A 15,472-nucleotide genomic window follows, 5' to 3' on the forward strand; every position below is an offset into this window, starting at 1 on the left:
AGAAGATCCTGCTATAAAGTTTATTTTAAATTACATTATATACAACATACATGTACACTTCAAGAAAGCAGTGAGAACCTTGTCACGAATAGCTCAATAATATTTTGTACCCCTTTGAGAATAAGAAACATCCAATAAAAAGCAAATACAAAAGACATGCAACAGACAAAAATAAGACAATGAAATATTCATAAAATATCTGTCATGTAGACTGATCTACAACCCACTTAGACACAATCATTTTACTATTTTACACAGAAAGTGCTGCACGCAGTACCTTAATAAAGTGCTAAATTACTGTCAATAAGCAAATATTACATTGTAGGTCACTTGATGGCCATTGTCCCATGCATAAAGCATACGTTCCTTAGGGTTGTAGTCGATTTGTGTGGTGTAGGTGTAGTTGTTTATAAAAGGGAGACGGGGAATCATCTGGGTGTGCGTGTGCGTGTCGAATGCGTAGGAAATATTGGCATGTGTGCGCTCGAAACTGTCAACGGCATACAGAACGCCGCAGATGACGAAGCAGTTTCCATAGTAGTTCCTCCTCAGTCCCGTCCTCCAGCTCTTCTCTTTCTGTAAGTCAGAGGGTTGAAGCTTGCTTAGGATGATCACTTCCTGGTGAAATCCCTCTTCGTCCAGAGCTGGGTACACTAACCATAACCCGCTCTCGTCCACACTAAAGTCAATGTCTGAATGTCCTCCCCAACCCCAGGAAGCCTCCTCCTCCTCTAGGACTGCATCATGAAGGGTGGTCCAGGCTGCTACGTACCGGAGACGAAGATCAAACCTGATTATATCACGGGAAAAAGCTCTATTGTAGAAGAAAGAGCCACCGTAGACGACATGGCCAGTGCCAATCCAGTTATAAGGGAGTTTGTAGGAGTTGCTAAACTGCCCTGTGAGAAAAAGATGAGAAACAAATGTCATATATCTTGCAGGAGGGACCCCCTTCCTAAAATATAAAGGCAGCTGCATATTTGCATGTATGAAGAATCATTTATGCTATGTTAGAAAAAAATATATGATATTGTGATATGTTATTGTGATATGTTGTCTCCAAAATTTAATAATTGGCTTATTATTTTGTAACTGTACTACTGTAGCTGAAATGATTCAGATATTATCATTTAATATGTACTAAGTTTACCTTATAGTTTTTGTAGTACTACTAAAGTAATGTTATATTACTTTAATAATATTACGTTATACAAGCCTGAATGCCAGCCGAACTTAGCCCCGCCCACAACATTTGAGGTTGGGAAGTTCGGTCTGGACTTGATTCGTTGTGGAGCAACTATGCTCGAACTGTTCGGACCAATCAAATTGTCAGGGCGGGTTTTATACGATGATGGACAGATGAATAAAAGTAGCGTAATCATATCCGTCACCAAAGAGTGCTTGGGTTAAATTAGTTTACCAAACGGAGAACTTGTTCGTATATGCATTCACCTTTACTATTTCTCTCAAAAATGATGATCGTGTTGGTAAGTACTCCGTGTATCCTTAAATTCTTTTTACAACACCGGCAACGATCGTTTACACTCTTCTTCTGCTTCTTCCAGCGTGTGTGCAGTTGAGTTCTGTTGACAACTATGCGTTGCTTACGTCACTTACTCCATTGCTCTGATTGGTTGTAGGTCTATCCAATTCACCCTTCGCCGGGAGTTTGATTGACAGGCAATCTGACCAATCATAATCTGCCATTTTTGACCGACAAAGCAGTCAAAAGAGTTTGTAGATTAACGTCAGTGGACTTGAACTTGAAAAACGGTGTGTCCTGACGTCTTTGCGTGGTTGAAACAACATTCCTTCTGAAGTTCATTCATGTTAATTTGATACTTTAAATTAACTAGACGGAAAAGTTGAACAGTTCACAAGCAGCTTTAACTGAAGTGCTACAGCGACCTGTCATCACACATTAAAGAGCCACAAAACGGCATTTATTGTTTACATTTATTTAAAAATGACAATATTTTAGAGTTGAGTCTTTGTTTTATATTAAAAGCAACCTGCTCTGTCCTGTCTGTCAGTGCGTTGTCAGTATCCTCTTTGCTCTGCGATGTGTTTTCACTGCGTGAGAACGTGTGTGTGTGGTGCGAGAGCGCGGCTTGTCGGACATAGCAACAGTAACTAAAGGGGGCGGGGTTTTGCGAAACAGTCAATTGAGTGCAGAGGCATTTTCTTTCCTGGTTCGGTTGAAACACACCTTATAATCACAGCCCAATGGAGCAGTATCAGACTCATATTCTGACTAGAGTATGACAACGTCAGGCTAACGTTATATTGTATACAACATGGATATTTTTGAAGAGAAACTGTTTCAATCTAAAAAATATAAATAAGGGCCGGTCTTATTTTAAATGTTTTTGACAGAAGTCTCTTATGCCAACCAAGGCTGCATTTATTTGACCAAAAAAACATTAAAACAGCAATATTGTGAAATATTATTACAATTTTAAATAACTTTTGTAATTTTTAAAATGTAAATTATTCTCTTTAACGAAATAATTCTAATATGCTGATATGGTACTCAAGAACAATTTTTTTTAATCAATTTTGAAAACTGCTTTATATTTTTTTGTGTTATCTTTTTTCAGGATTCTTTGATGAATAGAAAGTTCAAAAGAACAGTGTTTGATTTTTTTTTTGTAACATGCATCCTTGCTGAATGAAAGTATTAATTTCTTTAAAAATGTGTACTAACCTAAAGCTTTTGAACAGTAGTGTATATGTAGAATTGTTATTATTTTGTACAGTTATGGTTTCCAATCAGTCCAGTTCCAGTCAAACTGTAAGAATATACAATTTGATGGGAAAATAATCCTTTTATTTCATTTACACTGTCCGCAAATATTTTGCAGACCCCCTTGCAGAGCCCAAGTTGAAAATATACAGTAGAGTATGCTTCAAATTATTATTTTAAAGTTAGATGTACCTTGTTTAAAGGTGTCCATATCACGGAATTCCAGAAGCTGGTTACCATAGTAGTAGTCTGTCACATAAATAACTTTTCCGTTGCCTTTTGGGTCTTTCATCCAGGCACCTTCATTTTTGCCATATGTGTTGTGTGTAACAGGATCAGCAATGCTTGCTAATGTGTCCTTGCAGATCCCTGTGAACAATAAAACCAGACAAGAAGAATATATCACAGGTCATACGGCCCCTCTAAACTCTTTTAAGTTAATTTTCTTCAAAGCAGGATCTAGAATCAAGCTTACCTTGTTCTTTGGTCTTCTTTGGGGGTTGTGTGCTTGTTTGAGTCGTAGCTTCATCCCAGCTAAGTTTGGACTTCTTTGTGGGCACTGTAACACTGGCCAGCTGTTTTGGCACTGCAAGAGGAGTTGCGATGGTTGTTGTCTTAGTGCTTGGTGTCGTTGTGGTAGTTAAAGTCATTGAGGTTGGCAGGATTGCCCTTGCTGTTGTAATTGTGTCTGACTTCATGGCTTTTACAGTCTTTCCTTCAGTTTGCTCTGTCATATTTGCAGCAGAAGGGTCTCCATTCTGTGGGTCGAGGTTCATTGAAGGGGTCTGGATCACTGCTGCAGCAATTCCAGGTCTTTTAACAGGTGCAGACGGCTCTTGCTTATGAAGCTGGTCCTCAATTATTAAATCCACAGAGCCATCGCCACTTACAACCTCATGTGCTGCTGTGGCAACTATTAAGAGAAGAAACATAAAATGCTTAGTTTAAATTGTTTGTAAAATTTCACCTGTAGTCTGAAAATAATGGGTCTTACAGCATCCTTAATGTCTGCCCAGCCTCATGGAGCAAATGCCTCCCTCCACCATCACATTTCTTATATTTACACTGCCATTTAAAACTTTAAGGTCAGTAAGATTTTTTTTTAATTTTTATTAATACTTTATTCAGCAAGGACACAATAAATTGATCAAAAGTGACAGTAAAGACATTAAAATGTTACAAATGATTCCTATATATTTAAAATAAATGCTGTTCTTTTGAACTTTCTATTCATATAAGAATCCTGAAAAAAGTTTTCAACATTGATGATAATAATAATGTATGCTTGAGCACCAAATCAACATATTAGAATGATTTATTTAGTTAATTAGTTATTTTTATTTGTAATAATATTTCACAATATTACTGTTTCACTGTATTTTAATCAAATAAATACAGCCATGCTGGGAATAAAGGGACTTCTTATAAAACACTGACCCCCAGAATTTTGAATGGTAGTTTATTTATATGCATAATTATTTTGCAATACATTTTAAATATATTGATTTTATACTTACAGTTGGCTATAATAGTTGTATATTGTTTGAATTTGATTCAATCATTTGCCTCAAAGATATACCTGTTTGTTTTAAATACAATTTTGTAATGTCATTCATTTCCAAACCGGTTGGTTTAGTTCATGGTTTAGAACTTCCAAATAAATGGATGGGGAAAGTAGTACTCCTGGAAACAAGGTTGCTTAAAAAAATATGTGGGCTGTCACTATGTAATTACAATTACTGATTATCAGCGTTGAACTTTCATTTAGCTTCTCATCATTTTTCACACTAAACTTAAGAACTTGTTGTTTCTTCTGTTTTTTCCTCAGTTGTTAATATCTTTGATGTACATAAGAGCTGCAACTTGAGATCCCAATGTAACAACATTTTAAAATTGATACAATTAAGTAAAAGATTCATTCTGGTGAGTGAAAAGAGCTGTTGGACACTCACTGTGCGCTTCCCCCTCACTATCCTCCATTGTGTTGGCTTTGTAGAAGGTCATGCTTCTGATGGTCATGCCATTGGGACCTGCTTTAGTCTTCACAGGTTCCTGATCCCCTGAGTTGCTTCTCTTCAGCACAGGCTTGCTGGGGCTCAGATTCCCAACAAACTTCTCCTCATATTTCCTCTGGTCAGGAATAAACGGTGAAATTGTCAGTTAAATTATTATCTTCACAAATGTATGTGATTAACCTGATCACTACTTCAAATCATTGCGTCAAATAACCAGCATTAATTGTCTCTTTCCAAGCCGCCCATTTTGTGGCTGCATAAATCTTCTGGATGAGATGGGGGAATGTGTGGTGTATTAATGACTTGAGCATGCTGTGGGAAAGTTGTATGGCTGTAACCGACAATTTTTCTACTGACATGTCTTCAAGCTCACTGGAACAGTAAATTCGACCAGTTTCCACTGGGAAGGGTTTATACTGGTGGCTTTGCCCTTTGCATAAATGATATATATGACGTTTGCAGTGTGTATTCTATGTTGGCAGTTGTGAATCTATGTGAAGTGAGACCAATATTAAGGCATTTGTAATGGATTGTGCTAGTGTGTGTGTGCTGTATCTGTACCTCAGTGTGAGCAAATGCAGCTGCCACATTCTTCTGCAGTGAGGGCTCCAGCAGACTGAGGCGTTTCTTCTTCTCTTGTCGTTGGTTGGAGCGAGGCCCCTTCCCCTGCGCTTTTTCACCTTTCACGCTCACTTTCTCCTTTGTCAGGTTTCCGGAAAACGACTGTAGGGAGAATGTCAACACAATAGAGGTCCATGGGTGGCAGTTCCGCCTAAACCACCTGAACTCAATTCCCTTTTGTCCAGTGGCAACATTTGAAAGCACACAGTGATTTCTGCTGCCATGGTAATACTGAATAGTGTACAGAAGCAACATTGTTGTTTTAGGGAACAGTATAATTACAAATAAATAATGTGACACCCTGTTTTTGTTCTTAATGTGCCATGACTGGATTTGTCTTCCTGTGATGGTGCTAACATGGTAAAGTAGGCGTAACTTTTTACTAACAACAAGAACTTTTTAGTTATGGCCCAAACAGCAGGTAATTCATTTATTGATTTATCTTTGAAATATATGTGTACATGTGCAAAATATTAATAAATGTAATGTACTATATATATAGGGCTGTCAAATAATTAATCGCATCCAAAATAAAAGTTTGTGTTTGCATAATATATGTGTCTGTACTGTGTGTAATTTTTATGTATATTTAAATGCACACACATACATGTATATATTTAAGAAATATGTGGATGTATATAGAATTTATATCATATATAAATATTTTAAATATAAATATGAAAAAAATCCCTAAATATATACATGCAAGTATGTGTATTTATATATACATTATAATTATACACAGTACAGACACATATATTATGCAAACACAAACGTTGATTTTGGATGTGATTAATCGCGATTAATCGTTTGATAGCACTAATATATATATATATATATAAAAGCATGTCTTATATAAGTTTTAATGTTTGGATTTGGTATCAATTCATTCTGAGAACAAGTATTTGCATTGCACTCACTTTTTCTATATTATCGACCCGTTCCAGAAGTTTTGTTGTGACGGAGTGAAGCTTTAACAAGTCCATCCCATAAAATGCTCCCTCTAGCAGGTCCATTATGGTTGAAAGCTGAAACATCAATTAAGATCATAAAATGCAAAAAAAATAAAAAATCTTATTTAGAGGGTTAATAGAAGTTATTTATAACACAATTTAATTAATTTATTTATGTCTAAAACAAGTCATTAAAAGAAATAGGATAAGCCTGGTTTTAAAAATTATATTATCTTGTATTATTAGGGATCATCTATTAAAACCATGCAGTTGATTTTAGTTGTGATGATTCCCTTTACCTTGATATCATCCCGACCAGCCTCTTGCAGCTTCTTAAACCTGAAGTCTCCCTCACAGGGGTTCAGGGCGGACGGAGGGGCGATGCATGCACATTTCTGGCAACTGGGTCCTGCAGTGACTGTCTCCACTGTGTAGAAATCCTCAGCCTTGGCATGGCCTTCTTCAATGCGCTTGCATGCGCTCCTGCTCAGAGGCCTTACTACACACTTACACCGACAGTCTGAGCCCTCAGATAGTGTCTTCACTTTATCATAGTCCCCAATGAGCTATTAGAATAAAGAATGGAATCATTATTGTTTATAAAGTATAAAAAAATTAATATACAATATTTAAAATAGTGCTTTATAGAATATTATGTACATACATATGACTTGACATATTATGTACATGACATACATATTATATTATGTACATGGCTTGATCTATATACTGGGTATCTATATAAGTTTAGACTTATAAATGGGTATTGCACATTTCTATAATAATAGAATACAATTATTGTTATTATTAATGCACAATACACTCACTAACTCTCTTATATTCATGTAGGCTAATAATTTATTTTTCAAAATGTAGATAACCAATAAAAATTACCTGTGTTATGATGTTTTCTTGGTTGTCCATTTCATCTTCTAGAGTTGCACGGTTTTCTATATTGTCAGCAGTCTGTTGCTCCGTCACATTCGCACGTGTAACAAAACAAAACGCGCCACAGAAAAAAATCAAAAACAATAATCCCATTATAAAAATTCTTTAGACAAGAGCTGCTAAAGCAATTTCAGTCAAAATATTAAGCTGAAGTATTTTCTTTGTCTGTTCGCCCAAGAATAAAAATGCAATTATTCTTAATGTAATCTATGCACTAATAGGCTAGTCCATTAATTAATGAAGATGTAAAAAGTGATGACGTCAAAAGGGTCCTAGGTTTGGTGAAAGCAGTTGCTTATGGTTTTTACAGACAGAAAGAAGACCTTCAGTGTGTTGGATAGCCGGTGATGAATGGATATTTGAAAGGTTTGCTGTATGAACAGAAGTCAGTGGGCAGGAACCTAAAGCGGTGTTTGAAGACAGGGAGGAGTTCTGCCATTGGATCAATGACCCACACTTTTTACTGCAATAGGCTACAATAAATAAACGCATTACAAAAAAAAAAAAACCGACACAGATATAAATAACATAAAATGCCCTATAGCATGTTCATTTTAAAAGTACTCAAAAACATTTCTCTGTGGAAATTAATGATGTCTTAATTATTAGATAATTCGCTAGAGGTTTTAGATAAATTGATCAGTTGTTTATTAGTCAAAAAAACCATCTATCTACTTTTGAAAGACGTCATGGTTTACTGAAAGAAATTCTACAAATGCCAATGAAGCTGCATCTGAAGTAGAGCGTTTACGCCATCTACTGCCATGTAGACGCATTGCAAGTTATCGAAACAAATGGGAAAATATTAGTGCAAATTACCTGTGGTGGGAATATTGTTATGTACGACTACTTGGTTATTTTAACACTGAGTAATCTTCATTTTTCAAAAAACGTTTTTTCCCCTCAAAATATCTAGCAAACATCCATTTGATATAAGATATCTATCAAAAAAAGGTGTTCCAGGTATCCCTCCTTATCAAATGGGTGACTAAAAAATTGCAAATTAGCTAATCTCCCCTCCATAATATCACTCTGCCTCTTCCTCTCATACACACATACACTCACTATTGCACAATGCACACACTTAAATTAGGGGGATATAAACTGTCCTAAATTTCAAAGTAAACTCTCCTGAATTACCAAAAGCAAACATTTAATACATTTTGAAAATTTCAGAGAGATGTTATTTGTTTGTACAGTATAAAGAGTTGGGGTGACATTGCTGTTAACAGTGTTTTTTATGTTCTTGGCAGAACCATTCTTACCAAAAAGTGCATATAATTGGGTAGTATTGACTACCTAAGCAGCAAAGAAAAAACTCAGAAAGACAACACAAGCACACCTTTCAAGCAAAGCATTACAAAAATAAACAGAGCAATTCCAAGACGGTCCTCGCACCTGAAGACAATGTTTCGTAGGTATAATAAACCAAAATAATAGTTCAGAATGAATACAAAAATCTACACTTTCTGGTTGTTAGAATTTGTGAAACATGCAGTTAACTACAGTAATGTACTCTTCTAGGATGCATGTTGAGACAAATCACATTAGGAGCAGTTAGATGTCCCTTCAATAATTCTCAAATTAACAAGACTAGCTCTGAGAAAATATGTATTCTAGTATCTAGTAAGCTTGCCACTTATTGTATATCTAATGCAACAAAAGTGCACACTTTTTCGGGTCACTGTTGCTCGGCTTCCATGATAAAAGCATGTATGTCACAACTCCTTATGATTGCATCATGATGAAATGGATGTATAAATGCTAATCCAATACTGTCATAACTGTCTAACATTAAATCAGCACAATGAGTGTCATGGAGTGTCTCGGATACTCTTAAAATACCTGACAGATAGCTCTTTGTGTTCAGTAATGCTTGATCATTACGTTACATATTATTTTAGAGGGAATGTCCATATGTCAGTGTCTGTAAGAAAAATACTTCTTTAGTTTGACAGCTCCAAACAAAAGTCTATTGTGCAGGCACAATGCCCTTTAGCAGTGTGACCCGGCGCTGAAGCTGTTCTTGACATTGACTCGCACCTACAAGTATGCTGCTATAGGTCTTTAATCAAAAATCATGTTTTTCATCACAGGTGTCTATTGTTTCATATATCAAGTATCTGCAACAGCCTGGCAATGTTCCAGTGTGGAGTTTTTATTCTCTGCCATGATGGAGTCTAAAAACACATGCGCACACACACATAGGCTACACATGTTGGGTTTTCATGTTTTATGGGGACAATGACAGAGAAAACTTTCTGCATTTTTACATTTTCAAAAAACCTAGTTTAGTATGATTTATAAGCTGTTTTCCGCATAGGGACAGAAAAATGTCCCCACAAAGACAAGGATTTCGGATATTGCCATCTTTGTGGGGACATTTGGTCCCCATAATGTGGGGTTTACCAGGAACACACACACACACACATCTGGTTCGCTATCTTTGTGGGGACTCTCTATAGACATAATGTTTTTTATACTGTACAAACTGTATATTCTATACCCATACACTAACCCTCGCCATCAAACAAAACTTTCTGCATTTTTACATTTCCCCAAAAAAAATTATAAGTTTGTTTCCTCATGGGAACCTCAATTTAGGTCCCCATGAGTCAGTGAGCATTCAGGTTTAAGTCCCCACCGGGATAAAACCACACACACACACACACACACACACACACACACACACACACACACACACACACACACACACACACACACACACACACACACACACACACACACACACACACACACACACACACACACACACACACACACACACACACACACACACACACACACACACACACACACACACACACACACACACACACACACACACACACACACACACACACACACACACACACACACACACACACACACACACACACACACACACACACACACACACACACACACACACACACACACACAGAGAAATGCTTGATTAATGTTAACTGACTGCAACTTATTATGCTATAGATGAATTGCTTTGATGTATTATTTAACAAATATAATTAATTGGAATTAATAGCAATAGAATATGGTTTACTTTAGTTATCCAGCTGTCATTTTTTAAGAGGAATGCACAGTCAGGGAAATCAGTGGAAGGACACAAGGCTCTTTGTCGGGTTGTTTGAACATGCCTTTGTTGTCAGAAACCTAAATTTATTGTAGCATGAGAACGATATATAATGCCTTGTGTGTTGATTAAAAATATTTAATCTGAGACTAATTCATAAGGTAATTGAACTAAGATTATGTCATTTTTATGGACTTTTAGGGCATGCACACTACCGTTTGGGGTCTCCAATGTTTTTGAAATGTTTTACATTTATTTGATAGAGTAAAAACAGTAATATTGTTAAATAGTATTACAATTTAAAATAACTGCTTTCAAATTTAATATATATTAAAATGTAATTTATTCCTGACGGCAAAGCTGTTTTTTTAGCAGCTATTGCTCCAGTCTTCATTGTCACATGATCAGGTTTTTTCAGGATTCTTTCATGAATATTAAGTTCTTTGCCGTAATTTTTGATCAATTGAATGCATCCGTAATGCGTAAAAATATTAATTTCTGACGAAAAATGAAATCTGACTGACTCCAAACCTTCGAACGGAAGTGTATGTTCAGTGCAGTAATGATGTTAAACATTAGACGATATGCAATTTGCATGTTAATGTGCATCATACATTCAAGAAGACACTTATCTACCTTGAGATATTGATGTTTGTTCCTGAATAGGCTTTATTTCATATTGTCAACGTTCATTTCGTGGGGAAAGTAAGCATCATGTTACAGCCATTGAGCATAATAAAAGCAGTTTGCTACATGCAAATGGTCCAATAACCCCTCAAGATTGAACCCCTTAAAACATTCTCTTTACACATGTTTTGGCTCACATTAATTATGTCAAATATGGCAATAACATAAAACTGACAGGCAGTGATCAGGTATAAGGCTATAATCAGGTTAAAACATGCCAGGTGATTCTGAGTGAGCTAGTAGCCTTTGTGTAACCTTGTCCTGTTATTAGTAGTACTTCTCTCAGACCATTTACATGACTAATGTAGGCAAACTTCTGTTTCTGGGTCCTCATAGAGATGGATGCTGTACTTTGAAATCTACAAGGTCAATCACAGTGGGTCTGACCAGCCCCCTTTCTTTTCTTCCAGCAGGTTGTAAAGCCATTAATGCATCAAGGCTTTCGTTCACCGTTAGACCTCAAAGTGCGAGCCCCTCTCTCTCTTTAGTCTTTGGTTAAGATCAGGGGGGCGAGGTCTCCTTGTTCTCAAATGAACCATGTACTGTCTCTGGACTGCAAGATTCGGACATATTCTACTACACTACTTTGTCTTACACTTATGGATTATTAATACAGCAGCAGGTGCAAATGTTAAGGTAAATCGCGTTCATTTTTGTATAGATCGCTGTGAAACACTCTCTGGGCTTATGCTTGATCTACTAACGCTGGTTTGAATAAGCGCTCAGTTACAAATGCCGGTTACAATGCGGGAAGCGAGAAGAGCCTCTGTGGCGGGCGTAACGTCAAACTTTCACACCAAAACACGGTTTTGACCACGTCCACGAGCACGGCATTGCTCTTTTATGCCGCGTTTTGTGCTCATTCGGGTTCTGAGATCAAAGCCCAGGTAACTTAGAGTTGTTATGTCTGGAATTTCAAAAAATAAAACTGCACATTAATATTACTTTTTTTTTTTTATCGCGATTTATTAAATCGCACGCATGTTTTGTTTATTCGCGAGCATAACAAACCGTGAGCACAATTTTTTATTAACCTATTAAAAATGTCTTTTTCACTTGCCTTCTGGACTCCGTGCCGGTGAACTTTTCTTTCTGCTGCATGTCTTATTCAAGATTGAGTTGATTCGAGGTGAATCTAGTGATGGGCAGTCCGACTCATTTCCATGAATCGGTTCTTTCGAACAGTTATTTTCAAAGCACCTTATTAAAAGACTGATTCAGTCACCGCGCGGTCTATTTTCCTGTTAAAGTTTCCATGCTCTACATGAAGGCACATTGCTGTTTATTAGGGATTTTCGTTTTCTTGTGTTCAGTTCATTTTGTTTCAGGAATTTTTCAGCACATCGCGACAAAAGTCGTTTTGATCGTAAAATAACCCTAATTTGTAGCCTATAAACGGGTTAATTAATTTACATCACTCGGCTAAATGTTTTTGGATTTTATTTCTTAAAACCAACATCTGTGTTAGTTGTCATTCCTATTAAACATTTATTTCGAAAGAGCGGTTTTAATGTTGACTCGAGAACCGATAGCGCTGATTCAGTCCGATTTCAAAACAGGTTTTGTAACAGGTTTTTCTACCGATTCACTAAAAAGATCCGATTCAAAGGAACGATTCGTTCACGAATCCCTATGGTTGTCCATAAATAGAGCATTGCCACTGGCTCAGTTGTTTGGTCTAGCATTTATGGCCGTTATAGCCATAGCCTACATGCTGTTTGAAAACAATACTGTTGTTATAAAAGATGTTTTGATGCTCAGTTCAGCATGTTAATAACCATTTCGACCTACCCGGCGCCGTGTTCTAGCATCAGCAGACTAAACTCAACTGAAGAGACATTTCGAAACTCATTGCGCCCATGTGGTCTCCCTAAGGGGTCTTCATTTTAGGACTGCATTAGAAAGTGGGGAAAAGTCTATTGTCTATTTAGAATCTAAACATCTAGAGGGCATTCAGATAAAAAACATATGGGCATGCAGACTCTTGTTTGGACAAGATCCCCTTAAGATCCCCTGCGTTTGAGGCGGGGGACACTGAACTCTAGCAAAGCAGTTTGGGTTTGTAGAGGGGGGCTGCCAAACCCCCTTACTACAAAACAACCCATGATTATGCATTTCTTTCTACAAGTTTGCGGTATTATTGTTCGTGCTTTAAGGTCATATTCTATTGTAAGTCCATATTCTACTGTAATCATCAGTCTCAGTCGGGAAAAAAGAAGTAAGTACACATCTATGTCAAAATGTCACTTTCAGACAAGTGGATTTCATGCTTAAATATACCATAACTTTCCAAATGTCAGTTGTGGACTAAACAGCACACTATTCAGGATGGGTCAACGGGTGCATAGAGCTCTAGGAAGAAAATGGTCTTTGTGTAAATCTGCCTCCTTATACCAAAATCCAAACGTTGACCATTAAAGCTGGTTTGAGATCAACCATGCTGGGCAGTTCTTCTCTTTGAGAGCTTCACAAGACTGCCTGTGCTGTGTTAAAGTTCACTGATGCACGGCTTGAAGAGGAGTGATTAACCTGCTGTCTAGACAACAGGAGTCTGCTTAATTTGCCTACAGTCGCTTGGCCTTTCATCTGGGCCGTTAGGGGGGCTCCATCCACCTTCGTCTCCATCTCTTCCCTAAAACAGCCCTCCACTCATCTCTCTCTCTCTCTCTCTCTCTCTCTCTCTCTCTCTCTCTCTCTCTCTCTCTCTCTCTCTCTCTCTCTCTCTCTCTCTCTCTCTCTCTCTCTCTCTCTCTCTCTCTCTCTCTCTCTCTTTCTAAGTAATCTATCTCATCTTTAATGTCTAGGCTAGTTTCTGAATTCATAGACAGCCAGTCTGTTTCGCAGTGTTTTCCTTACCGTCCTATTTTTCTTTTTTTATTCTGCTCCCTATTTTATTTTTAATGTGTTGTCTTGAGTTGCTTTTTGTCTTAAAAAGTTTTATTACTTCAATGCTTGAGTCCAACATTTGAAACAAGATCTGTACTACAACAACATTTGACTAATAGTGCCTTGAGAGTCATGACAGCTTTTACCCACAAGTTACACAGAGAAGTGGTTGTGTCTGACAATAATTGCCATTGTCTACAGATTTTCCATGTTATCATGCAAGTGTGCAGCAGTGAAGCACTGTGTCTCTGTATTTGCCAGGACAGCAGTGAGGGGAGGGAGGATTTCCAGAGGCAGCCAGACGAGGTAGCTCAGTGGTGGGGTGAATGGAGCAGCTGGTCCACCTGTTCCCGTACCTGCGGAGGAGGAGTGCGCTCTCAAGAGCGTCACTGTCTGCAGCAGAGGTAAACCACTCTTAACTAGTACACACATGCTCCAGCTCACCCGAGGAAAAAAGACCCTCTGAATCTGTACTAATCAGATGTGACAAGTCTGACACTTTGTGCAAGGTTCTCCACTATGGGTTGAGAGCTGTCAATTTGACCCTCATCTGAACCCACTTTTCACACCGGGTAATGTCACTCATGATCAACTTAGGTAACAAAATTCAGAATTATTTGGCCCTGAATACTCAGTCTCTCTTTAACGTTTTTACTTTGATTTCATGAACAATTTTGATCTGTAACTGGTTTACATTTAAAGTCAGCATGAAACAGAAGTTGTATATCTGAGTGAAACAGCTTTTCCAACAAGAAAAAATGTAGGACATGGGACTTGATATTGATTGGATCATTGGATGGTTGTGGTTTGCTATTGCTGTGATCTCATGTGAGTGACAGGCACATTATTTTGATAAAATTTTATTAGGGCACATGAATAAAAAAAATAATAATGTCATTCATTTTATAATATATATTTTTTTTTACATTTTTAATAAATTTAGATACATTTATTATTATTATTATTATTATTATTTTTAGTATATTATTTTCTTCAGAGAAAGAGAGAAAATAATGAACAATTGTCCCATCCATTAAAAATAAACAGTGTATAAATCAGCGTTTCCCTTCCTCGGCCTATACCAGAACACAGACTAACCCAAGTGAACCCTCACATGAGAAAGGGGGGAAATGGGAGAGAATTCCCCTTTGACTAATATCCTCCAGAGCACCCAGAGGAATGTCATGTGGAATTAAAATCAATCCACTGGCCCACATGACACAGGGAATTCTGCTCAGAATGACAAACATATTTATAAAATGGCTTTTAGAGCAAATGGTCAAACATTTGGGGGAGATTCCACTGGAGATAAGGGCCCTGGCTGAGCTAGTCCAGCTGGCTCCCATTAGCACTTCCCAGTATGGTGGAGGCAGCGAAAGGTGTGTGTGTGTGTAGGGGGGAGGGAACGGAGAGAGCTAGAAAGATGAGGAGAATCATATTTGGAGACGTTTAGAGAGATCCCAGTGGCATATGTTGTGTTTTGGATGCTGGTTACCAGTATGGGATGCTAGTGTGCTGATGTTCC

General features: G+C 37.4%; 2 protein-coding genes across 3 annotated transcripts in view; one reads left to right on the plus strand and one right to left on the minus strand.

Annotated features, from left to right (window-relative positions):
* Positions 1 to 12,201, minus strand: olfml2bb (olfactomedin-like 2Bb). 2 transcript variants are annotated; one of them, XM_079819029.1, is made up of 9 exons: positions 12,122 to 12,201; positions 7,230 to 7,301; positions 6,635 to 6,901; positions 6,303 to 6,410; positions 5,323 to 5,484; positions 4,699 to 4,876; positions 3,222 to 3,659; positions 2,939 to 3,115; positions 7 to 899 (listed from the first exon to the last, which is right to left on the minus strand). In XM_079819029.1, exons 2-9 carry the CDS (start codon positions 7,257 to 7,259, stop codon positions 301 to 303), a joined length of 1,959 nt encoding a protein of 652 aa, XP_079675155.1. In that variant the 5' UTR covers positions 7,260 to 7,301; positions 12,122 to 12,201; the 3' UTR covers positions 7 to 300. The 2 variants fall into 2 exon arrangements, with proteins under 2 accessions (XP_079675154.1, XP_079675155.1); XM_079819028.1 differs by lacking the exon at positions 12,122 to 12,201 and having other exon boundaries at positions 1 to 899; positions 7,230 to 7,636.
* The window catches only part of LOC307127639 (ADAMTS-like protein 2), a gene marked incomplete at both ends in the record, with an annotated part of 17,953 nt that continues 14,079 nt past the window's right edge, over positions 11,599 to 15,472 (plus strand). The window contains 2 exons of the mRNA XM_079819026.1: positions 11,599 to 11,697; positions 14,209 to 14,351. Coding sequence (XP_079675152.1) covers positions 11,599 to 11,697; positions 14,209 to 14,351 — 242 coding nt within the window. The remainder of the gene's footprint in view (positions 11,698 to 14,208; positions 14,352 to 15,472) is intronic.

This window comes from Gobio gobio (assembly GCF_949357685.1).
Source record: "Gobio gobio genome assembly, chromosome: 6".
Classification (NCBI taxonomy): domain Eukaryota; kingdom Metazoa; phylum Chordata; class Actinopteri; order Cypriniformes; family Gobionidae; genus Gobio; species Gobio gobio.